This window comes from Ylistrum balloti, unplaced genomic scaffold (genome assembly GCF_031769215.1).
Source record: "Ylistrum balloti isolate Yb309-2 unplaced genomic scaffold, AGI_CSIRO_Ybal_v1 Utg370452, whole genome shotgun sequence".
Taxonomy (NCBI): Eukaryota; Metazoa; Mollusca; class Bivalvia; order Pectinida; family Pectinidae; genus Ylistrum; species Ylistrum balloti.
This window is the reverse complement of record NW_026782300.1, coordinates 606,382-634,017: the sequence shown is the minus strand read 5'-3', so window position 1 is coordinate 634,017 and position 27,636 is coordinate 606,382. Positions and strand designations below refer to the sequence as shown.

Here is a 27,636-nt window from a genome sequence, read left to right as displayed (position 1 = left end):
TGCATGGAACTGCAGGACCATAGCAAGATGTCTTGGTAAATTGCTTTTGAAGTCATTTCTATTGGGAAACTCATTCTCTAACAGATATCGGTCCTAAATTTCCTATTTCTTGCAAATGCAAATGCCTCCATTGTTTCCACATTGTCCTTCCTACCTGCTCAAGATTTCACAAAATCGACAAAGTTCAGTCATTTTGAAACCGTTTTTCTTATATGTAGCACAGTTAAGGCTTGCTGCTAAGGTTATTGTTGCCAGTAAAAGCAGCTGTCCATCCTGCATGATGCGTCTGGCATGATGTGAGAGCTCCAGCCAGGTTGGCTGCTCTTCCACACTATACACATGCAGTGTTATCCATTGTTGTCCTTTACTAACCAAGGTATATGTTGACTTCAAGAGGAAACTAAGCAGGTGCCCCTCCATATTCCAGATGCTGCAACAGGATACTTTCCACTTTCACACACACACACCTCATCTTTTATCTTCATCTCTGTGCTGACTCATGTCCCTGCATACCTCCAGCTGGTTAAACATAATCCCATTGTGGTTTTGGAATCACTACCAGGCCAAGATCACCTGATGCCACATTCCAAACAATATGCCATGCAGGAGCACGGCTTCTAATGTATAATGTACCCACCTGGTGTTCTTTTTTCTTTCTGTCCTTGCCTTTACCTTGTCACAGACACTTGCACTCCTCAATCATAGACTTGAGTGGAAGTTGGAGCTTTGTTCTCTCACTGTACAAGTCTACACTACTGATGTTCTGTGTGGTCATCCAATGCCACAGATATTTCATCATCTACACTGAAGTTAGTAGTACTTTGTAGACAAGCACTGGTCACAAGATTCTTGGAAGAAAACCTGGATGATATATTCAGGTCTTGAATTTCCTGTACGTCCTTTTTTACCAACTGCCCCTTGTCTGTCCCTTATTTTGTTTGCTTAAACCTTAGATGCTCTTCCTGTCATTCCCATGGCTATTTATTGTTGGTATGTTAACTTCATTGATTATGAACCTCTGTTCCTTCACTTTGCCTGCTTTCAGGACAAGGCTTCAGGATTTGAGTGATTTAAATTTCACACATGCTCATGTGACATCTCTTCATCTCTTCTTGTTCTCTATGGACCCACATTCCTTCCAACCCTTTGTTGTCACCATGATGTCATGAATGGAAGCTCTAGTAAGTGGTTGAATATCAGCCATGTAAGTAATGTTTCTCTACAGCTTTCACCATCAGGTTCATACCTGCTGCCAATGGTATCACAGATATATCAACTTACAAACTTTGAAATTGCACTGAAATATCTGAAAAAAACTATGACTTGTCCCAATTTCGCTATGAATTATTTGATTATATTACCTGTGTGGTAGGCTTTTAAAAGGAGTTTCTTATGTGAAAAAAAACAAATCCTGCTTTGACTTAATGGTTCTTTTAAGATTGTACAAACATGAAATCCCAGATGGTCATCTGTTGGCCAGTTTGCTTACCTGATCAATCTTAAAATTGACAGGACAATACAAAGGACCAATTGGACCTTATTACTGAAATTTGAGAAAGACCATTTCAGTTCTTCTGAAGAAATAGCAAAACAAACTTTAATGTCAAAATCCATGTTGGCCGCCTGTCAGCCAATTTGTTTTCCAATCAATATAAAAATTGAGTGCTACCTAGCACCGAGAGGGGAACCACAATATGACATTTAGGAGCAATAACAAAGAAAACAAAAAATGGCTGACTGTTTTGTTTTTCTGTTTCAAAATAAGTTTTGTCAACTTTGTTTTCAGAAGATCCAATCAATTCAATAAATTTTAATAGCCCATGTGACAATGGTGGATTGAAGTGGTTGTACTGAAATCAATAAGAAAATCAAATAAGTTTTGTCAACTTTGTAATTCAATAAATTTTAATAAATTCATAATACAAACACAAGTATAACTTCAGCCATCCTTATTGCTGATATTGTCGTACACCATCAAACAAGAGTAAATTGATTGATCATTTTATCAATAAACAAAAGAAACAAAGGGCCTCAATCTCTCACCCTATAATGCTTTGAACCAGGTAATTAGCTAAAGTTGGTAGACAGACAGACAGACAGACAAACAGACAACATGACATGGCATAAGCCCACCAGTCCTTTGGACCAGTCGAAAGTTGTAAGAATAACAGAAGGACTATCATGTAAAACTTAACATTCAATATTGTATTTAATTACATCATGTTAATATTTATCTGGATGGAAACTGGAAGACCCTGTAAACGTTGATCACAACCAAGGACTGGGAGACACAAGTCAAGGCTGTCAAATGAGAAACAACTGCCTACACTTTTATTTTGACAAAAATTGTGTTTTTGACATATCTGAGTTAATGCTTTCAAAGGTAATTAAAAAAATCTAGTGCAAATATAAAAAAGAATGATTCTCTTAATATCATTAGTTTCAAATTAATAACTAGGAAAAAAAAAACCAAATGTCCATTTTGTAGTACCTGCTGATGTAATACTTTATTGTTTTTTATAAACCTCCCTGAAGGACATTCCATTCAAATCACAAATACTCTGGGGTATCCTGCTTTTCATGCACTGTTTATCTATTTACAAAAAATAATATCTCTATTATCTGGCTGTTTATCTAGCTATCTGAATGGCGACTGGTTATATATAGCATTAAATCTTGATAGATGTACTATAGTTATGACCTTGACATTCATAAGTAGGTCTGACAGATGCATTTTAGTGGTGACCTTGTCATTCAATAGGCCTGACTGATGTGCTATAGCTGTGACCTTGACATTCATCATCAGGCCTGACAGATGTACTTTAACTGTGACCTTGACATTCATCAGTAGGTCTAAAAGATGTATTATCTGTGACCTTGGCATTCATAAGTAGGTCTGATAGGTGTACTAAAGCTGTGACCTTGACATTCATCAGCAGGTCTGATAGATGTACTATAGCTGTGACCCTGACATTCACAAGTAGGTCTGGTAGATGTACTTTGCATTTGTGACCTTAGCATTCTTAAGTAGGTCATTAGACTAGAACACATCTTATATACCTTATTATTGGGAAAACCTAAACAAATAAAAATTAAATAATATAGCTAAAATGCTTGTAAGAAAGTATCCACTTAAACATATATATTCTGTATGCAAGAATAAACAAATATGGCAGGATTGTGAACACAGAATAGGTTGATTAATGTAGAAATGAAGACTATAGCTACTATCAGTTAAACATATCAAACATTTGAAGTTTTTTCATTTGTTAACACTGAAGCCAAATCTTAACATGCATTATCACAATGTATTGTCACATCAAACATCACTGTTACTTTGATGTTCATATCATCTGTAGAAGTTTCAAAATTGTCAAAACTGACATAATATGCACCTATAATCAACATTATGGGAGAAAATTGATCTTTCCACAGTATGAGGTTTTCACACATTTTTAGCTGATTACATGATTTGAAAATCCAAGTGTCTGGGAAAAAATATTGTCATTTAATTTATGATTAAGATCATTTTCATCTAGTTTCACAAAAATGAGTAGACAAACATCACTTATGTAAGATTGTTATTTCTGATAATTAACATCAACAAAACATTGCCTATGGATACCATTAAAAAAGATTTTTGGGCTCACTGGACGTCCACAATTAAACACATGATTTGGTTAAGCGAATAATTTCACCATAAATTTGACATTTCCCTAATCACCAGAACATAATCTTTGGTATTTTTACTGCGATAAGCCCAATAGGTCAACATAGCAATGCAGACTCAAAGTCTGGGGCAATCATACAAATTCTGACTCAAGAGTCAAGAGACAATCATACAAAAAAATTAATGGACAATCATACAAATTGTGGCTCAATGTCAGGGACAATCACTCAAATCTTGACTCAGAGTCAATGAACAATCATACAAATTCTAACTCAGAGTAAAGGGCAATCATACAAATTCTGGTTTAATATCAGGGGACAATCACATCAATTCTGACTCAGAGTCAGGAGGAAATCATAACAATTCGGACTCAGGAGTTTAATTTGTTTGGAATTTCTCACTGAACACCAAAATTTCATACTACCTGGTATAGGTTCAATTTCAGATAAACAGTCAATTAATCATATACAAAATAAACAATACTGATGACTTCCAAGTCAGGTTCACAAGTATAACTGACCAGTAATTCTTGTTTCAATTCATAAGGAACAACAATAAAACAAAATAATCTCTTCAGAAAACAAACTGTACCATAAGTACACATTGTGAGCTAACAAGTCACATCTAGTTTACTTGAGCAATTTATATCACAAACCTACTTTTAAATTCCAAGGATTTGCAGGTTTAACCTCCCTATGACAATAGAAGAATCAACTTAGGCAACTTCACAACCAAACATTCATCATTTTGTTCATTAAGTGATCTGCTTGTCAACATCAAACAGTCACAAAACTTAATGGAAGCTAGTCAGGTTGGCCTAAATATGTCTTAGATAGTATTTTGACATTTATTCTCAGAATTTCATTCTAAATCTAGTACCTATTACATAGGAACAAATTACTTCAATGCACTGAATCTTTGTTTAAATGTTTGATTCTGCTTACAAATCACTGGATATTCATCTTTAACTACCCAGCCAATCCCTTCCACAAGAAGCACTCTATAATGCAGTATGCAGTGTGTTGAGTACACACTTTGGACATGCCAGGGGAAGTAATCCTTGCCTGCAGTAATACTGCATCAAAAGAGCAGCACTGCCAGGTAGACTGGCCGGACCCTGGGATAACTCCTTGTTGAACTTTACCACCACTTCATCCATGAAATTCCGTCGTGTGTAGTGGTGACCACATGTAAAGAGCACTGTGTTTGGCTCTTGGGAGTTGACTTCATCTTGGATCGACTGTGGTCCCTGGGTTTGTTCAAGTTTTTCCGTCATGTGATCAATATCTGTACGTGTGATATATATATAGTCACGTGATTCTGTACTCTTTTGTAGATTTTGAACCACATCTTGCCACAATTGATCAAACGGTATGAGTTTATCACCTGGTTGGAGGTCAAGATCGGAGTCATTTGACCCTATCCGACACGTTAACAGCTTTTTCAATGATCCATGACTGACTGGATATCTCTTTTCAAAGTCTGAAAGAAGCATCTTATCAAAGACTTTCTGGAGAACTTGCAGACAGAACTTTGTTGTAAAATGCATCATGAATTGGCTGGAGACTCCAATGCAGGCTGGTAAAGTTGTGGTGTCGCCCCCGTCACCAGTCTTTCGATTCTTCCTTAAATGCAAACCACAACAAGAATAGTGAGTAAGCTGGAGAAATTTTCATAAATTAAAAATTTAACATTGAATAACCATGTGTTTACTCCATTTGTCTTAATCCAAAGGAAATGTTATTACTTTTCAACATATAAGTTGTTTTCACATTCACAAAAATTAACCTAAAAACTGATTTTATTTTATTGTAAATATTCATAAGTAACATTTCAACATGCAAAGTTATATTTAGCTAGGTGTATATGAAAAAGAAAAAGCTGAGATTCAATATGGAACAAGAAAACACCTGAGAACTGACATGTTAATCATCAACATTGTATAATAAATATCTTGTCCTTTGATTCATGAAACACAAACTCATCAAAAGTATCCATACCTGACTATGGTATAAAAATTTAAATTGAAAACTGAATGGACTACAGGAATGAAATTTTTATTTGGTATGGGTCGAGACATGTAAGACATATGCAGTAGGATGGACATGGGTAATATGATATGTTCCATAACAAAATGGTGGTAGCGTACAAAATTATCGCACTCACCAGAAGAGAAATGTGCTCAGAATACAGCACACACTGTCCATGTGTTCTGTCAGCAGGGCCTCTAGACTACTGACTGACAAATCATGCTTCTCCCAATGTTCCAGCATCTAAAATCACAATACACCATGTTTCACTACAGCAAAGATACTCTATCTCACACTTAAACAGGGTTTCTATTCAAAGCAAAAGAAACGAAAGTCTACTGAAAGCACAGATAACCACAAATTTGATACCTGTGATAATTTTAAGAATGTCAGAAATTGCAAAATACAGGCCTATAAAGCCGGAACAACACAACAAATATTTCAATATACATAGCCTATTTAGATATCTTCAAAGTGTTTACATGCCAAATAGTTCAATCTCTGTTTCATGACTATACATATATATATATATATACATAGTTAAGAAACTACTGTTAACTGGTTATGTGGCTTTAGTAAGTTAGATGTGAATGTCCATCTCACTTTGGTTTCAGAAAGTCATGATCTTAGAAACTGCTAATACATATAAATAAAGCTAAAATGTCTAACTACACATTTGAGGACTTTACTTTGACGGGTTTAAATGCCAAACAATTAACAGTTTTTGTCAAAATTTTCATATGGAATTATATTTCGAAGATGGAATTGAAAGCTGTCATGTTAAAATTTCCAACTTCACTAAATTGTCCCTATAACAAGAAGTCTTAATTACAAAAGAGCAATAATGAAAATTTCATTACATCAACATATCCAACTATAAGGGCTACTACAAAGTAGTCTCCCTTTAAATTGAGTTCTAACATTGATCAGTTATACAATGTACCTGTATAAGAACAAGTCTGTAGTTTTCTTCTTTCTGGGAGGCTGGCAGTTCTTGTGAGATGCAAAGTCTTAAGGAGAAGAAACAAAAAACTGTAAACACTGAACAGTAATACACAACTACTAATGCTAGGTCACATAAACGACATACAGATATAATAGATGTCCCGAGATATAATAAGCCTTCTACATTGCACTGAATATTAATTTACAATACAATTTGTATTCTACATTTCAATTTATCTGAGCAATACATTTTTTGTTAAATATCAATGAATTTTTGAATTATAATTAACCTGACTCTGTTTATGAGCAAGTTTTAACAAAACTGAAATATCAGACTTACTGGGTGTAGTGTTGGACAACTCTCAGTGTACTCTGTAGGAAATCACAGCCAAACATAGTGACATAGGAGGTCAGGGCCTTCAGGTGGTATGCAAGGGCCTGTACAGAATCATAAAATACTGTTTACATCTCACAAATCGTCACATTAGAGTCTAGTAATAGAGCTTTTCACATAGTCACATACTTTAATATCATTGTAAGCCAGGTCTGTACAAGTCACATACAAAAGTCATGTCTTACAACATGCAGTGAGATACAGCATGCATATTCTTTCCTTGTTTCGTGCACTTCTTTATATACATGTCACATTACAGTCACATAAAATATGGTGGGAGACCAGCTCTGTTTAGTATCACGGGAATAGGTGTACATGTTATTACATGTTACATCTCAGTCATTTTTGTGAAGAGCTATGAAGTTAGACAAACCAGAGTTTTACCATTAAATTCCTAAACCAATTCGGTTTAAGAGTTGTTCCATTTTCTATTTCACAGCCACTGCGACAAAAAACCTTCAGCAAAATACAGTTTAGAATGCAGAAACACAGTGATATTGCCTGATGATATTTACCTTTACAAATGAAGATCTAAGATGCTGTGAATGATGCATCATGGCTGAAATTTTATATGAAAAGCTAACAACTTAAATTAGAAGATTTCCACGGTAATTCTAGTTTTCATGAAAACTTTTGTGTTACTATAGATTCTGATATTTTTATCCAAATAATTCTTTGATAAGAATAATCTTACCTGTGCATAATTGTTTTGGTGGAGACAAATGTATGCAGCACTGAGCCAGTCATCCAAGTTTACACACTGACGCATGATCTTCATACAGTTACATAACTCTGACAGGTGCTGTGGGTGAGAAAAGGGACCTTTCTTATTTTACACCTATTCTTTTTTCTTTCTTTTTTTCCTTCACAGACTCTAGCAATAACATACATATATTTAACACATTAAATTGTATTACAAAAACACATTGACACACATATACAAGTACATACACATATACACACCCATACATACATAACTTTTCACACATTCTTTCTTTCATTCCTTTTAATGAAATAATTTATCAACAGCTTGTAGCATTAAAAAAGTCTTTGACTTTCTTTCAATTTCACTCTGAAACCGAAAGAATGATGTCTGAAAACAGAATTTATAGATCAGTCTGTCTCCTACAAGGCACCAAAGATGTGGGGTCATAAAATAAACAATGTGAGAAATACATTCTCACAACAAAGATGTGGGTTCATGAAATATACAATATGAGAAGAAACATTCTCAAATAATTTCTCATTGTAAATTAACATTGCACAGTTCAATGAATACCTGTAGGACTTCAAAAATGGTGATACGACCATATTTTCTGCAGCCTAGTGACTGTAGATCAGGAAGGTGGTCTAACTGGACATCATCTTGGCTTTCCTCCATCCACTGTGGAGAGAAAACATATCAGACCGATTACATGGAAAACTAAACCAAATATATAGGTGAGGGGCAAAAATAATAGATACAAATGTAAGTAACCATATAATGTACATTTACTAATTCACTAACAGTTAAACTTTTACCTACAGTAGGTATCTAGGAAACATAAACATTGTTTGTAGAAAAAGAATTTTTTGAAGACTTTTGACTATAATGTTGTTTTATTGTAATCTGGGAAATTTTCTTTGTTATTATCACTTTTGAAACTTTTCTTCCTTGTGTTTCGCCAATATACAGACATTTTTTACAAACTGTTAGCAGTAATTATCCCAGGAATGTACATTTTTCTGTCATTTTCCCCATAATTCTATACATATAATTACATAAATATATAAGCATACATGAAATGTCTAATAATGCACTAGGTCAGTGAATAACACATAAGAAGAGGTCCCAGAGGGCTCTTAATGATAAAAAGTTTCAACATTCCTTTGCAGAAATAGTGATTATAATCTTTACCCGCAAAATCAAAAATTGTCACCTGAAAGCCATTTCATCTCTCCTAATCAGTCCGAAAATCAAATGGGCACAAGAAAAGAAAAAACCAAAGGGAACATACATATGATATATGAGAGAGATCCCTTCAGTACTTGTTAAGAAATAGGGATAACAATCTTTACTAAGCAATATACAATATATGTGTTATACAATATAAGCAGTACTTATATAATAGATTTATCACACTTGTCCATTGTAGGATGTCACAATACTATAGAGACTAGAGTCCACATTTGATGTAAAATGGATGTAAAAAAGTGTTGTATGTTATCCTGAAGAAGTCCACTTAATGTAAAGCTTGTTGAAAGACATGGAATAAAATGAAACAACCTACTCTGATGCTGTTACAGTTTTTTATTTTTGCCTGATTTTTTCTAATGATACTCTAGGGTATCCAGCAGAAGAGTAAAGGAACCATACACCAATACAAGCAACACAACAGCATTTTTACCTATATTTGGGTTTTCTAAAATTTAGAATAATAATTTATAGACCAAACAATATGATCAGTAAAGAATGAATGTTTCAAGTATGTTTTACTGGCAAGGAGTGTATTTAAACATTACTAATTCTTACCAATGTATCAACATCTGACCCATCATATGACCCCGACCTTGTCAGATGGGATGGTCTCCAAAGTGATGAGGCTGGTTTAGCTATGGGCAAGCCTTGACAGACTGTCGGGAGAAGGAATTCAGTGATGCCACTTCCTGCCCGTCGTCTGTTGTGGGTCTTGATGACCTTCTGAGTGGCGGTGACAGTAGTGAGTGACAGTTCTGCCTTCTCCTGTTTTACCTTATTGTGATAAACAAAAACTTATTATAACAAATTATGTTGGATATCTGCAATAAAGTTCATTATTTCTATACTAGTAATCAAACCTATGACCTCTTACTTACCAGACAAACTCTCAATTGTTGAAGCTAAAGAGAAATTCTCTACTAAATGAGACGTGGCTAGTACTATTACAATGTGTGCACACAGGTAAATATTTTGCAATGCCTCCACTAGGAATGGAAGCATGTACACCAAGACCTTCCACTGGTCGAGGAAAGGAAAAAATTTCACAAGTAGAGTAGCTAGAGAAAGGAAATTCTCTGTAGCCAAGAAGCTAGAAAGTGGAAATTCTCTAGAGCCAAGAAGCTAGAAAGTGGAAACTCTCTCCAGCCAAGAAGCTAGAAAGTGGAAATTCCCTCCAGCCAAGAAGCTAGAAAGTGGAAATTCCCTCTCGCCAAGAAGCTAGAAAGTGGAAATTCTCTGCAGCCAAGAAGCTAGAAAGTGGAAATTCTCTGCAGCCAAGAAGCTAGAAAGTGGAAATTCCCTCCAGCCAAGAAGCTAGAAAGTGGAAATTCCCTCCAGCCAAGAAGCTAGAAAGTGGAAATTCCCTCTCGCCAAGAAGCTAGAAAGTGGAAATTCTCTGCAGTCAAGAAGCTAGAAAGTAGAAATTCTCTCCAGCCATGAAGCTGGAAAGCATAAATTCTCTCCAGCCATGAAGCTGGAAAGTAGAAATTCTCTCTAGCCAAGAAACTAGAAAGCCAAGAAGTTAGATAGCCAAGAAGCTAGAAAGCTTATGATAGGTAATTTATAGTTCAAACAAGCTTAACAATGATTTGATCTTATACTCTTTGCTGTGACAATGACCTTGTCTAGTGTAAGAGTGGTTAAGGTTCATTCACATACACATTTTTTTTACCTTTGCTGTACCCTTGCTCTAAATAAGAAAAATTATCAAGGGAGTTTTCTGATGGAGTCAAACCAGGTTCAGTTTTCAATTTTGTACTTACTCTCTTATAGTAATTACCTGTCCCATGTCATTCTTGCCCCATCCCCAAACAAGCCCATCTGAGTCCTGAGCAATGTTAAACTCTCCTCCACTAGTGATATGTGTCACACTTCTGTCATTTATGTTAGTCACCATACTGGGAATTTTCTTGAAAATAAAACACACAATGGTTATTGTGTCTGAGTGTAATCATATACACAGATGAATGTTTCAATTAACTGTGATTTTAACAACCATTAATTATCAGTAAATAACAGCATAAAAGAAATGTAGATTAATGTATCTTAATTTTGTGACCTCAATTGAAATGGGGTCATGCTTATTTGAATAAAAATTTGTTAATCTGATACAGCTACAGAACCAAGTTTTCGGCTCTATGTCCTATGGTTGTTTTGAAGTTAATGTTTTGAAGAACAGTTAGTGAAAGACAAAAACTGGTTCGTTACACTAAAACAGAGCCTACATGGTGAGTTATTTTCAAACTAACCATGTCCTGTCTAGTGTTATTTCCAATCTGGCCATCCATGTTCCTACCCCAGGTGTACACATCTCCATCCTGAGTGACCAGTACTGAATGCGAGCTGCCACAAGCAGCCTAAAACAAACAATCAATCTTCACATTTTTCACAAGTCAACAGGACATGTATTTCAGTGGAACTCAATACAGATGACACAGATGACACATTGTTAAAAGAAAACAGCAAATTAAATGGCACACAAGTTCAAAATCAAAGGAGTCTGAACATGTCAATGAAATAAAACTGTCATTACTGCATAAAATTGTAGTAGTGATTATCCTCACACAATTCAGACATTAAAAGCCTTGACATCTCACCTGTGTGATTCGTCCATGGACAAAGCTGGTGTCAACAAGATCAGGCATTAAGAAATGGTCGACTGGATCCCCAACCACGACACCGGCCTGGCGTGCCTTACGTATAGAATGTGCAGCAAACCTCAGGTTGTATGGATGACATCCCCAGGAGTATACATGATTACTTTGTGTCACAGCAATCTGGCAAATGGCAATCAATTTCACATTATTTCTTTCTTACAAACACCAGCCTCCTCTTCCTGTTTGGTTCACATTAAATATTTCAAGACACAACAAAGAAGCCCATGGTTAAATCTTGGAATCAAACTCATTCTACTTGCTTGCCAGTATTCAAATGTCTATAGAACTGAGCTGGTTTAAAAAACATATTTTTCTTCACTTGCATTTTTCTAAAACTAGTAAAAACAAAAAAACGGAATACACAGTTTTGAGCTAAAACTTTGGCTGTTAAATATGTTAGTTTTGATTAACTTAATGACAGATTTAAACCATTAAGAAAGTATTTAATTCATCCATACTTACATTGTGAAAAAATTTTGTGCAAATAATGACCACCTTTTCCTTCAGAGCATGTATTTTCATTGGTAATGTCTGTTTTTTGTTTTTTTCCAAACCAAGTTGGCCAAAGAATCCACAGCCAAATGAGTACACTTCTCCCTACAGAAAGACAATATGTCAATTAATGGCACACAAATTGTTACTATTTATAGTATGTTTATCATGTGTTGTAATGTTATCACACAACCACCACAAAATCAGATGGTGTTCATATTGCCTATGAATGAAAACTGAAGCAGTTAAATATGTGGGGACTGACACTTACTTGTGAGGAGAGGGCCAATGTATGACAGTACCCTCCACACACCCTGATTATCTGTTTGTCAGATAGTGCCTGTACATGGGTTGGGACCAACGCATCCTCAATACCGCCATTGCCAAGCTGTCCATGGACTCCCCATCCCCAACTATATACTCTAAAATATAAAAATAATACATTCTTAAATACTTAATTTATAAGAAGGATTGTCAATTGGTTGTGATTTGGTCAAAACAAATGTACTAGCTTAGGAAGTAGCTTCAACAGATTCAACAGAGCAAACAAAATTGAATTTAATGCATTCAGAATTCAACACTAAAATCAACAGAGTATATCTATCCACCAGATACATACAAAGCCTTATGGAGGATCACTCACAAGTTCAGGAAAATAAACCCTGTTATTGTGATCCAGCAGATTGTTTATCTGGTTCACAGTGCTTGTTTACTTACTCTCCATCTGCGGTCACAGCTAGTGAGTGGTACTGACCACTCTCGACACTCACACACTGTAGGGATGAGAGTTTGTCCAATTGCATTGGTCGACTATATATATGCCTCGTACCAATTCCAACTTGTCCATACTGGGACGATCCCCAGGAAAACACCTGCCAAATCATATAAAACTGTATTAGTATACAAAACAAAAAAAGAAAGTGTTACCCTCTTAAATATCAAAAGAAGAAAGCAACTCAAAACTTCATGATGCAGAAAATAGTTGCTGAGACAAAAAACTCAAAAAATGATCTCAAAAATATTTGCAATTGGCTGGCTTGGTAGCTCAGCGGTAACACACCAGCCTTTCACTTAACCAACTAGGGTTCCACCAATGGACTGGGAAAAGATATTGGATCACTTGCCTGACTATATGCCATTATTGTGGAATGAAATAAGTTTTTAATTGTGAAAAACATGATAATGTGATGAAAAGGATCTCAAATTTAATTCCACCTTAAAGGGTATTGATGTAACTGGACATGTCTTTTTCCAAATGTTTGTTTGATAGAAGCTTCCATAATTATACTTTACAGATAAATTCTCACACATTCTTTAAACAGGTTGAAATCCTCTGATCCAGGGATATGTTACACATATACCAGATTAAGTAGGAATTCCTCATTCTGTTCTAGATTGGTTACTTTATAGCTGGTAAGTCGACAGACCAATGAAAAACAATGCCAAAGGGATGGACGCAAACTACTCAATCTACTCTGCAATAAGTTGAGGTACCAACACATATAACAGTTGACTCAAAGTCAGGTGGTGGGCTTATTACTGGACAAAGATATAACTTGGTAACATTTATATCAAAACTGATAAGGATGTGTTTTTTGCAAGGCATGGGTTATTACCTGATAAATATGATAATGGTAAACATACCCCTTGCTGTGTGAGGGCCAGCGTATGTTCCCCTCCACAAGTCACAGAAATGACGCGGACTTGGAGCATGTGTAGAGTTTCCACCCTACAGGGAGGAGAAACTGTATTGTCTGGGGCCAGGTCTCCGTGGCCCAATCTGTATCAAATGAATCAGATATGATGATAGCCAATCAAACTAATACATTATGTACATTTTAATATAAATTAAGTTCCTTTAGTAACCTCAAATCAATTTTAAGTGATTATGAATGTATAATACTGTATATGGAAAGATTTTTGATTTGTGTGAAAATTACATCACAGGTATTAGAGTCTAAAATTAAAAACTGAGATTTAAAATTTTAGCAGATACTTTCTGTATCATATTATTACTGATTCTTTATCAAAACCAATATAAACATTTTGTCAAAATAAACAAATTTAAAATTTTTTAATCATTGTGTATTGCCCAGCTGTTTACCTGCCATAAGAAGTGCGTCCCCATGTGTATAGGTCACCATTACGCACTAAAGCAACATGCTGATGTCCAGATCCTAATGACACTGGGCGACAAGACAACTTCCACACTTTTATCTGTTTATTTCCTTCCGTAGACTGTGGACAAAAATGCCAAAACCATTTGATGCTGAAGAATATGATTCTGATGATTAAACAGCATCTATCACAACATATAAATTGTGAATAAATTGATCTCAAAACCAATCATCTGATTCATCAACTCATCATGTTTTTTAACACACTGATCTATGATTTATCAGAAATACCAATTTTCTGATACAACTATTTACCATAAATTCTGTGTAATTAATTCACCATTTTGGCATGCATGCCACTATGAACAATATCTGATATCAACAGGCATTATTCCTTCCCAGTCTGATGTATCCATTCGTTATGAATTCCTATTTCTGACCAACTTTTACAGAATTCAAATTCACTATTCTACCCATTAATCAGAAATTTTAAATGAAGTGTCCACTAGGTAAATTTGTTATCACAATTATATATCATCTCATTATCAACTTATTTTTCATAAATTACCATAGTATGACAATGGCGTTTTTTGCAACATTAATAAAAGACTCAAAACAAGAGTCACAATGGGCCTGTATTATCCATCACTTTTGATTTCATGGTCATCCAAAACTTAATACCCCTTTTTTAGAGTATGTTGCAGATGAAATATTCAAGCAAGATTTGAAGATTTTGCCACATTTTAATTTGACCCCTTTGACCTTGAAAGAAGTCTGCTAGCACTTCATCTCAGTGTACTGACTGGCACATATCATGAACCTTGGCCTTTTGGTTTACTCCAAAGAAGTTGTTTGGCACTTCAACACATCTGACCCCTAAAACAATTCAATCCTAAAAAAATTCGTAGCTTGTCATTGTAGTGTGCTGCCTGTTCTGGTCAAATACCACGACCCTGTGCTATCGAATTTTCAAAAAGAAAATGTTTCAAATCTTTAACACATTTGATTCATGTGACCTTGAAACATGGTCAAGGCCATTCATTTGAACAACTTACAACATGAGAGCTAAAACTCTTGAAATAATATATCTTGTTGCATATCTCAAATGCTTCTTAAATTCAGAGCAATTTTGTTGCATTGAGAATATCGTGTAACAAATAGGCAACCAACAAATACTTTCATTTCAATGAAAATTTAGCTGGTGTTATATGTTGAACATAGAAGGAAAGTAATTCTTCTATATACGTGTCTGGCATAAAAACAAATTTCCATTTAACTTATCCTTCATATAACATGATTGATTTCATTTCTGAAATTTGAATGTTTATTTAAACCTTCAAAACACATAATAAATTAAATGCAGTCAATGAATTCAGTTGAAATTTTGTCACATCTACCAAACTTAAAATGAACATAAACCATAGATACCAACCTGTTTAGATATATCGTTAGAATTCATGGTCAGTAGTTCCTCTGTATTGGGAATGTCACCTGATTTGTCACGTTTGTTGTTGAGTTGTAAAACTATGGTTACAAAGAACTCCACTAATTTTGAAGGCTCGGGAAGGGTATTCTCCTGAAAAAGTGGTATCTGAATGTGACATCTGGATGAAAATGTCATGACATTCAAGGACAACAGGAAGTTAAAGATATGATAATATGTACCTAACACTTATTTTCTACCTGCCTCGCTACTTCAAAAAGACAAATACTTGTGCAAAAGGGAATTCTTTTGATCTAGGGATATTTCAAACTGAATAGAGACAAAATAAGTCAACTTTAAGAAATAAATTTACTAAATGTTCCAAGCCTTTGTCCTTAAAGGAATGAACTGTATTAAACTGAATACATTGGCCTGGAATGCAAGTGAAAACTCAGTCTTTTTTCATGAGCAGCAAATAAAATAAACATGGAAAAGACCAGAAAGGGCTGTATTGCGGTGCCCCACACCTGATTTTAGTTTGTGATACACTGCTATCCAAAAAGGTTATGTGCTCATTCCATTTCAGCAAATAACTCAGGAAATATAAAATACTTGGATGTCTCCTGCTGCAGATTGAGAGACCAAACTTACCATGGACCCAGGTTCTCCATCACTGCATTGGGAGTTAAGAGAGGAGACACTGGAAGTTCTGGGAAAACACATCAACACCTCATAAATGGCGAACACAGTTTATAAACAAAACAAAATTTAGGGCAAGATGCAAACATAAAGTGTGGACAGATCGGTTCATTCTTCAGTATCTGATATAGCTAAAAGGTAATGATAAACAATATAAAGAAAATATGATGCCTTTTCATTTACAATTTAATCTCAGCTGAAAACAACAGAAATACCCTTTTAGAGAAAAACTGTATCAAAAAATTAGATTGAGTTAATTGTTACTTACCTTTTCTTGGAAAGCATATGTTTAGAAATGTGGTTTCTAAGATTAGGCCTTGAGGGATCAAAAATGTTGGCAAGTTTTTCCAGTGTGTCAAGGCTTAGGTCTGACACACAGTCCTGTATCATGGCATAGTGCTGGAGAGCGAGTTGAGGCTTGGAGCACAGGATCTCCGTCCTATATTGGGGGTTCAGTGATTGGAAGAACGTACCTATAAAATGAAGAGATGAAACCACAACTGGAGATTTATTTTTGTTTAACATACTGTATACCTTAGCACTTGGTGCTTGGGTTTGATCACAAAATATGAATTAGCACAACAAACTACGCTTATAAGAAACAAAAACATCCTGAAGGCCCTCTAAGCCAGCTGGATGAGAACTGCTTTCTAAAAGTAATTACAGCTAGTGCTTAAGAAGGTGAAATTAAACATTTGCTTACACATCTATAGATGCTTCCAGTATAAATACATATTATACTTATGTCTGAATTCATATCTATATTGGCAATTTCAACATGAGCAAGTTTGATTTACCCATTTTGCCATGTAAAAAAACATATTCATTTATCCCTATGTCATAGTTAATTTGACTTAAACTTCATTGAATATTTGAATTAATTCATCAAACAACTTGTCTAGGAGATCCATCTTTTTGACTGGTTGGACAATGTTGTTATGATACAACATTTGCATTTGACATTTTTCTCTTAGAACTGGATATGCCAGCATAGGTGGCCTACTGACCAAATATCATTACCTACCAGAGGCTGGTGTAACCCATCATTTATCATAACCTGCCTGAGGTTGGTGTAGTCCCTCATTTATCATAACCTACCTGAGACTGGTGACCCTCATTTATCATAACCGACCTGAGGCTGGTTTAGCCCATCATTTCTCATAACCTACCTGAGGCTGGTGTAGCCCATCATTTATCATAACCTACCTGAGGCTGGTGTAGTCCCTCATTTATCATAACCTGTCTGAGGCTGGTGTAGCCCATCATTTATCATAACCTACCTGAGACAGGTGTAGTCCCTCATTTATCATAACCTACCTGAGACTGGTGTCCCTCATTTATCATAACCTATCTGAGGCTGGTGTAGTCCATCATTTATCATAACCTATCTGAGGCTGGTGTAATCCCTCATTTATCATAACCAACCTGAGACTGGTGTAGTCCATCATTTATCATAACCTACCTGAGGCTGGTTTAGCCCATCATTTATCATAACCTACCTGAGGCTGGTGTAGTCCCTCATTTATCATAACCTACCTGATGCTGCCTGGACAAGGTGGTTGATGAAGCCCTTGCTGACAAGACTGTCCACTACATGGTTGTCCAGTCTGGTGTAGCTGTTCTTTGCCAACAAATCCAATGCCTCCATGACCAAGCCACGTGCCTAGACCCATGCAGGAAGCAGATCTTTACAATATCTACCTATGTTGTGTACCTCACAAGTGTCAAATTCACAGCTAGTTTTTTCAATGTACTGAGTTAAGATGAAAATAATCCTTCTATCTTGTTATCTGGACATCCTGCACATAAAATTTGTCACCAAGGTATTTTCACTTCAGAATGGTATTCGTTCTACTCAACTGAACATTCAATTATAACCTTGCTGCTATTTGAAGACTACAGAAACCTGTTTTAGATGCTTGTGATACTGTAAAATGATTTAATTTAGCTTGTCAATACTTAGCACCATTGGTCTGACTACCTTTTCATGCAGTTTAAATTTAGTGCTGAGAAAAATTGGTATAAATTTTGATGCCATGGAAGTGTGGAATTCATGTTCTATTCATAGCATAATATTTGTATTCACAACAGGTGAACAGAATAACGTGTACGGTTCACTGGTTTTTTTTGTTATGCTTTAACATAGATACAGAATAAATGATTACAACACATAGGTAGTAATTTTTCTCTGTGTTGAAGCCTATTTATGAAGTGTGGGTTATGAGAGCCCGTGACATCATCACACAAAACAAAGAGCTCCTGATTAAGTCGTTTGAGACTACAGGACTATTAGATGCATTGTAAAAACAAGACTGTCCAAACCATTAGATATTGTGTTACTGGTCTGTTGTACAAATTATTGGTGTCGATAAATAAATTCCATTTTCCAACTTTTCGTTCATCTGTTTTAAGCATTATGGAAAATTAAGTGGTCATATTTATTTAACACTTCGATGGCTAGGCATGAAAATCACTAATATTAAATGAATGCTAAAATTTGTCGTTTTACTGTATGTGTTATTCTGACTGCTAATATCTTTGATATTCTAATTTTAGTCATCCTATCAACATATTTATTCTTTTTGAAATATTCCCAGCACTAAGTATATACCTTTTTCATGCAGTGGTATTTTGTTACCAACCCACATTATTGCTCCGAATATCTCACCTTAGCAAGCTCCAGTAGAATATAAATCAGGCCATTCTCTGACAGCAAAGAAAGAACCATGCTTTCTTCATATGAAAAGTTGGTGATAAGAAACTCACTGTCAATGAGAATAGAACAAAAATTATTTCTAAATGTCATTTGAAAATCATTATTTCTCTGTCAAAATTTTACCAGATTTTTCATTTCTTATGTGAAATTCATAATTTGCCCTTAAAAAATTGTATGACTCATTTTCATCATAACGTTAGATGTATTTCAAGCTTTATAAAAAATTTAGTTTAGAAGGTCAGATTAAGATGTCAGAGAATGTCTTACAGAAAAGACTGCTGAAGTTGTGTCTTGTCTCTGGAATGTTCCTGGATCTGATGTACAAAACAGTGTATGGCTAAGTCAGTCAGTTGTTTTCTCTCACTGGTATTGATGTCCTGGTTCTGAATACAAAGTACCTGTCTTGCGTAGGTTAGTACTTCCTGGACGCAACCATACTGAGCAAAGTTTGCCACTCTCCTTGCATGCGAACACTGTTGGATAAAAATACTGAAGTATTGCCATATCATAAAAAATTTAAAATTTCACTTGAAATTGATTTCATTTATTAAGCACCATTATACTTTCAATTACCACAGGTCCAGTGCATGTAACCCCAAGTGTTTCTAAGCTCTACAATTGAGATTTCGAAAACTAAAACTGCTTCCATGTTCTACCTTTTGCAAACTTTTTGTCCTCTCTTTGACAGTTCACAAGCCCTATTTTATGAGTGCATTAAGGCTCTATATTTCCGAATTTGCAACCCCACTTTACAATGTTTGCGAGCCCTGATTTTGAGCACTTGTGAGCTCTATCATTGTATATATGCAGTCCTAATTTACGATGTTTGTAATCCCCGTGTTTGAGAATTTGTGAGCCCCATCTTTGTATATATGTAGGTTGTATCTTAAAGAGCCTGTAAGCTCTGTTTTTGAATGCTTATAAGCCTTACCTTAGAGAGCTTGTAAAGCCTGACTGCCTGAGAGAAATCCTTGTTTTTCAATACATGTTCAGCTGATACTTCATACAGTGTGTTGAGATCAAGACCAAGACCTATACCTAAGACCTCTGTCCGTGAGTGGTCAAGCTGCTGGACGGCCATCTGTAGGAACAGTCGCTCTGGTGATATCCTACATCATTAAGACAGAATATTCATACATATACAATCATCATATGTGTCTGGTTTGAGATATCATTAAAAAACTTGTCACTTTAACTGGTAACTCTAAACAGTATTTTTTATTAAGTTAATGGATACATATATTACTGGAGTAAATATACAGAAATTATAGTTACAAAGAACACTATTTCTAAAATTTGTCCTACACAAATGATTCTCTTGATGATGACAGCATAGTGAGAATAATGTCTAGGTGTATCAAGATTTACCTGGGCCTACATTCATACACAGATGACCCTGTTATTATGACACAGCCATTGAGAACAGTATGACTGGTGACGGTCATATCGTAGGCGGTGGGTGGAAGGATGCTTGGCCCAGCTTTGTTGGCCCGTCCCAGACCAAGCTGTATATCCTGAGCCATCTTTTGACATAGGTCTTCTTCACGCTTATCATGCCAGTAGAATGGATAAGACTTCTTCAGGACCGTCAACAGGTGCTCCTCTTGTGGCAGATCAAACTGTTGTAACACTGCATCCTTGTTGAAATCCTGAAATACAAGAGACAAAATCCTTCCATTGTTGATATGGTTTCAATATATTTTTTTGCCTCCTTTTACAAATTTCAGTTTCAACTGTGTTCATAGCTCTGAAGAAATGAAACCACTGGTTGTTGGGCATAAAATCACTAAGGACAAATCTTTGTATTTTAGGTGCATTCTTCCTTCCTTATAGGTTTACTGTCATACAATGTACAGCAGTTGAAGATCACGCACTGCACAAGATATGCCACATGAAATCTTTAGGTCCCTCCTGTTGTATCAATTACCACTAGCAACTAATTATTGGTTTTCGCAAGAGATCTAATTAAAAACCAACTCACATAGATGCCATAGCTTTTACCTGTTGGTCATCCACTGAGGTTTCTGCCCGCTGGTTAGCTATCACAAGCAATCTCTTCTCCCCTCCGAGTCGTGTTGTAGTAAATATGACTTTGTCTGTCAGGATGACATTATAGGCACCAAATGGTAACTTGTACACAAAAAGAGGATTGTGTTCCACATCACTGTCATAAATCTGAAAATTGAAATGTTGATGGAATGTATAAAAGGCACGCAAGTGGATACTGTAAAATCAGATATTGTCACGTGGCTTCATATTCATGGTTTTCAAAAATTTACTGTTTGGTGGATGCTTGATTATATGGCTAAACATAACTAAATAAATCTGCTTATACTTACTGTAACAATTTGTGAAATTATGAATTAGTTGATTAAGAGTATGTTTAAAATAAATGAAAACAAAAACCCATGAAAATTTATGATTTCACAGCCCCACTTTAATATACAAATTCATAATTTAATTAAGTATAGCCAAAAAATGAATTTAGCTGCACCATACAGCTGTTTGGTCATTCTTGGACTTGTCAGTCATGCTATGAGCTGCCAGTGTTGAAACTTTGAAAGTGACTGAAGAAAAATCAAAGTCAGTCCAAAGCAATCTCAAAATCTAGATTGGGAGGTACACTATTCCCTAATACCTGATATGTGTTTGTCTTGTCACAATGAGCTGCAACAAAGTGCCGTCCCTTTGCATACTGCGGTGACAGGAACACAGATCTCTGGAACTGGTAAAATCTCAGAGGCAGGAACAAGTCAACAGTTTGATCTGTTAAAGTTATATAAAATACACTGTAAAGCATAATTTCAAAAAATTGTTTGTTCTGCAGAGTTTATTACCTCAGGAAAAACCTGGGTAATTTTTTTATTGGATCTCCTTGTAGCAGATAAACGCTACCTTACTGATAAACATACATGACTATCAATATCGATTAGGGTCCTGACCAATGACACTACGCCAGCATAGGAAGACCTGTGATTTCAGCCTCCTAATAAACACAAACTATTCCCAGAAGTGTATCAAACCACACACCTCAGATCTTCACCTGAGGTCACAAAGTCTGACACTCTACTGAATTATCTATCAAGGCTCAAGAAAATGTCTGACTGTAACGTTAAACACAATGGGAGGGAATCCTATCGAAGAAGTCACTGGGGAAAGATATCTTATAAACTGTGGAGACATCTACTGGGTAAGAATATATCAAATGAAACTATAAAGTCAAACCTGGTTAATATTTTTAACTAATATAATTCTGAGACCCTCTTTAATTTGAAGTATATCATCAGTTCCCACCAAAACTTTGAACTAAAATAAAAAAAACTCTGATAACTCCCATTGTCCCACTGACTATCAGATAACAAGTTTCAACTATATATATAAAAGGGGTTCAATCCAAACTTAGGAGAAAAACAGAAACCATCCAAAGAAGGTATCAAACTGTTATAGGAGGGGTTCAATACAATCTATGTAAAACCCCTTTACTGTTATCCAGTAACATATGTAAACATGTTATGTAGGTAAATCAGTATATATGTATTTTACCTGAAGGAGAAGTGATACTGATTACAGGAAGGTTTCTCCCATCAACACTGCTGTAGCCCAGGTCAAGTAGCTCCTTATCAGGCAGGGACAAGATTTCATGAGTACGACTCTCTAAAAGTAATTTCCACTGAACACCAGACTGGTCTGTTATCTATAAATAGAGAAAAAAAATGTAAGTTTGCATAATTGTGACTTATGCAGGTACAATATTTACAATTTTAATTCAATGCAAGGTGATTTTAGCAAAAACTTGTTATTATTAGCATTAAATTATACATGAATATTCAGCAAACTGGAAAGTGTCTTTTAGTTGAAACTTACCAGAAGGTTGGTGGTCATCTGTTGGTCATCTTCCACTATGTCTATCTGCATGATTTTACAATCAAATTTGACTTCATTCAAAGTTTTCCTTGTCAGTAGATCCACAAAGATGATTTCCCCAGTCTGCAAGCAAATGAATTATATAACATTGGTCATTATGTGTAATGAATAAATTGTGAATGAAACATACACTCCTACAACAATTTCTGTAAACCATGAAAAGATTTACTGTCAGTTTAGTAGTTCCTTTGAATATAAACTGCTTTTCAGCACAACCTGATTAAAAAAACAAATGAAAACAACCAGCATATATGATCTGCAATATTCTGTGCTTATAAGAGTTTTAAGTTCATTCAAGTTGTGTGCATAAACTTTTAATAGTGTGGATCATTATTGGATTTTACCTTGTTTGTAATTCAGATAAAACCTTCAAAAATTAGTTACACGCAATAAAAATAAATAAAATAAATCTGAAGTAGTTAAAATCCATTTAGAGTTAAGGATCTATTAAATATGTACCTTTGTACCAATAATGGCTACCTGTTGATCGTCCAGGGTGTGCCACCAAAGGACGGCAGTAGGTACACCTGTAAAATATAACACTGTGAAAACTCCTTCATTGTCTCTACATGTTTAACTTCCATTGTAATGGAATGTCAGAGTTGCTCCCAGAGTGCATTGCAGTTACTTACATGACATTGTTAGTTTCTAGAAATCAATGTTATAAAATAGTATCTTTCATGGTTTCCTGTAGAATATTATATACATTTCACTTGAGTGATAGAACACTCTATATTTCACCTAATAACAGGACCTATGAAAATGTTAAATCCTTTTGACACATGGTATGTACCAGGAAGATATTTGATATCATCCATCCCTACCTTTGGGTCGTTTGACCTTTGTTATAGTAACATCATCTTCCCTCCATAGCTGGTTGACTTTGGCAGTTGGATCCTACAGAAAACATTATCATCTAGCTTATCAACATGTATGGTTACATGTACTATGGAAATATCTATTTCAGGAAAGAGTAAACAAACTATGTATATTGTTTTCAGATTCATTTCATTCATATCCTGAAGCTCTTGGTACTATCACCACTTCATTTATAACAATTCTGATCTCCTTGACAGAGGAATGCACAAATAATTACATATTATTTTTCTGTTAAGTTATGAAGAATTAGTTTCTTTCATGATAAACACATTGAACTGTAGCTAATGATATTTTTGAAGAAGCTGTATAAAATAATCATCAATCTGACCCACAGATCATGGAAGAGGTCACTGGTGGAAATTTTTAAAATCAGTTTGGTCATTAATTTCTTTCAACAAACTTGGTCTCATCATAGGTTAATTGTAAAATCCATTATTTTCGTTGGTTTTGTTGTTATTCTGAAAACACCAATTCATCCACCTATAAAGTTATTAGAACACTTGAATATCACCATGATTGTACTGGTTGATTTTCTTAATACTCTTCTTCCACAAGATCAAATGTCAACAAAAAAACATTTATTCTGAATAAGCATGAAATTTGATACTAAGGAAAATATATGATTTTAAACTCGTCTCATGTAACAGCTAAAAATGAATCTTACCATGACGGACAATGCTGGTATGATGAACAGAGTGGCATCTTCTGCCAGAACCAGTAACCAAGTTACAGTAGGGTCAAAACACATTGAGCTAATAGGTTTATCTTGTGGCCATGGTAACTGGTGAGTGGTCGGAGGTTTCCCGTTTCCACTACTGTACCGAAGGAGGACATACCCTACAATGTAAGAATATTGGTCTCAACACTGAATATGTCTTAACATTGCATAAGTTCAGCCTTCAAGTTGCATGTGAATAGCAAATTCCGCTGGTTGGTTTTGACCAAACAGACATCTGAATGTTGCAATGTATTTGCACAGGACAATCTGCCTGCCAAAATTGGGCCATTCATGAAATTATATGTATGTGATATGCCTCATCAGCTTTTGACAGTTTTTTTTTTAAATTTCAAAATCTTTAGATCTGATTAAGCAGAAAATATCACAGAAGATCCCAGAGGGATCTTGGCACCTAACATTGTCTAATCTGTACATTCAAAGTTGGATCTTTTCTCCTTTTTTTTTGTTTTTGCTCCTCATCATTTGAAAATTTCTAAGAAAATTTGCTTTCCTGATTAGTCCCAAATTAAAAATTCATGTAGTACTTTAAAAGAAATAACAAACTTTCATTGTTAAAATCCAAGATGGCCACCTGCCAACCATCTTGTTTTTCTGATCACTTCCAAAATATAAACGGCAAACTAAGGGACAAAGAAGAATCTATATATAAAATGTGAGAAAGATCCTTTCAGCACTTTTGAAGAAATAGTGATAACAATCTTTCAGAATCCAAGACGTTTGCTTGTCATCCATTTTCTTATTTTGATCAATCCCAAAATCAAAAGGGCACAACTTGGGACCAAGGGACCCTAATCCAGAAATCTATGAAAGATCCAACCTGTTTCTCCAAAGAAATAGCATAAACAATTTTACATAGTCAGAATCTACGATGGCTGACTGATGACCATTTTGATTTTTTGATCAGTCACAAAAACAAAATGGCACAACAAAAGGCCAAAGGGAACCTACATATGAAATTTGAGAATTATCCATCTTGTACATCTAAAGAAATATCAGCAACAAACTATTATTGTCAAAATCCAAGATGGCTGCCTATCAGCCATTTTGTTTTTCACAGGCCAGTCCTTATACAAGGTAAATGAATTATTTTGAAGACTTCACTTTGCCTAAACCAAAGTACATTATGAATTGCAATCATGAATTATGTTTCACTATAATATCCTAAGCTTAAGCTTAGTCTAATTACAAGAGCAAAGCTCTCCAGTCATGCAGGATTCTGAGTGAAGATCTCAAAAGTAACGGAATTCTTAAGATGAGACTGGAAAAAGTTATGTATAAGAATTATCTACTGAGAAGACCTGGGTACAGGTAAACTAATCTGTGTTTCAGTCTACCACAATACAAAATTGTATACAAAAAGGACACTGATGAACCAACTTCTCTATAAACAGGTGTTTTATTCTCATTTTGTGATTACATCAACTTCATTATCTTAAATTATATATTATTTTGGATGTGTATATTCTGTTCTCCGTTTTAATGCCGGCAAGGTATATGTACATCGATCAGTAGTGTATGAGATGGCTTGAGTTAAAAAAAAAAACCTTTTCAATATGAAATGTTATTGGTGAACAAACGCTACACGCCTTTCCTATTATGTCATATAACTAAATGTCAGTGTCATCAGTGTACCTTCATATACACTTTCTTTAAATATAATCATATGTAAATCAACTTTATGGCGTCACATGTTATTGACGTATCAACAACTGGAAAGCGCTGAACTTCCATTGCACATGAGTGACATAACATGCGTGAATCGGTCCGTACGAAATCTAGTTACCATTTGTACAAGCAAGTGCTAGAAGGTTGACTTCGCCTGCTTCTTTGTATGCATAACGAACAATTGTCGGGGAATTCCTAAAATCATAGTCGTCTTTCACAGTGAAGAGTCGCACTAGTTCAAACAATGGAAACATTTCAGACACGGTTAACTTGGTGTCTGCATCTCTCTCGTGCCAGTCAGTGCCTCAGTCAGCTGATGGAATTAGTCGTGGTTTTCCAGATGCTTGTAACCTAAACATGAATCTATGTCTGTTCAAGCGTTTCCTTGATGTATATCTGTTTATAAACGCAAAGTGTACTTTCACTTTGACCGATCGATAATGCATGTGCGTGCTGTCTGATAGGATTTCGTTAAGTGGGTAATAACAGCGAACAAACTATAACCATATTAAAACAAAGCATCACCAGAAAACGTTTGTGTCTGATATGATAGAATAAAATACACTGAGCAACTAACTTGGAAGAGTTTTCACCGACATGAAAAAATGCATATAAAAGTATTTGAGCAGATGCATTGCGGTTCTGATGAAAGGAAAATATTGAACTAAACTATCATCCTGGTTTAGTTACTGAAACAGTATTTGTTTAAAACAATTCCTGACATTGCTGGATGCAAGATTTTCAAAACTAAGAAAAAGAATTTATTTCACAAAATTTATTTTTTGTTTTGATATTTGATAATATATGTACTTGTAGTTTTACTCATAACTGCAGTTTAATGTTTGCTACTTCATATTTTAAGACAACCTTGATTCAGACACTGGTTCTATCATGACTCTAGGATTAAAAACATGAAACTAGGACTTCCATCATTATCCAAATGCAAAAGCTTTGACAGCAAAGCATCAGACTTTGCAACATCAGTTGAGAATCTGAGGTGTGGTTCAATTTGTCCAGGTAGTTTTTCTTTCTCAGGAAGCTGATAACATACTTCGTTCTGTAATGTCATGGTTGTGTCCTTAAGCAATTGCTTTGTTGGCCCTCCAACATGTTGTTCTGTTAGATTTGAGATAGTCATCTGCTAGTCCAAAGAGATTCAACCTAAAAATGATCCTGGTTGTTCACTTAGGAGATAACCCAAGCAAACAAAGATCCAGTCAATGTAATTTCACCCCTCAAATATGAGCATCTTGAATTCCAGGTATAAATTTGAGCCATGGCTATTTCCAACATCAGACAGTTGACATCTTAACCACCCAAATGCCTGTA

The 27,636-nt window shown here is 35.2% G+C and overlaps 1 protein-coding gene across 1 annotated transcript; it reads right to left on the bottom strand.

Annotated features, from left to right (window-relative positions):
• Nucleotides 1-1,877: 1,877 nt before the first annotated feature.
• On the bottom strand, nucleotides 1,878-26,586 carry LOC132555095 (uncharacterized). The gene is made up of 31 exons (XM_060219434.1): nucleotides 26,426-26,586; nucleotides 24,568-24,740; nucleotides 23,849-23,921; nucleotides 23,484-23,551; nucleotides 22,965-23,087; nucleotides 22,644-22,794; nucleotides 21,739-21,866; nucleotides 21,102-21,275; nucleotides 20,469-20,749; nucleotides 20,032-20,209; nucleotides 19,368-19,573; nucleotides 19,053-19,149; nucleotides 17,921-18,047; nucleotides 16,653-16,857; nucleotides 16,337-16,394; nucleotides 15,695-15,838; nucleotides 14,250-14,383; nucleotides 13,790-13,925; nucleotides 12,863-13,017; nucleotides 12,417-12,567; nucleotides 12,116-12,250; nucleotides 11,594-11,773; nucleotides 11,246-11,353; nucleotides 10,777-10,905; nucleotides 9,552-9,770; nucleotides 8,319-8,423; nucleotides 7,734-7,841; nucleotides 6,986-7,083; nucleotides 6,644-6,710; nucleotides 5,837-5,943; nucleotides 1,878-5,295 (listed from the first exon to the last, which is right to left on the bottom strand). Exons 1-31 carry the CDS (start codon nucleotides 26,559-26,561, stop codon nucleotides 4,671-4,673), a joined length of 4,779 nt encoding a protein of 1,592 aa, XP_060075417.1. The 5' UTR covers nucleotides 26,562-26,586; the 3' UTR covers nucleotides 1,878-4,670.
• Between the last annotated feature and the right edge of the window lie 1,050 nt (nucleotides 26,587-27,636).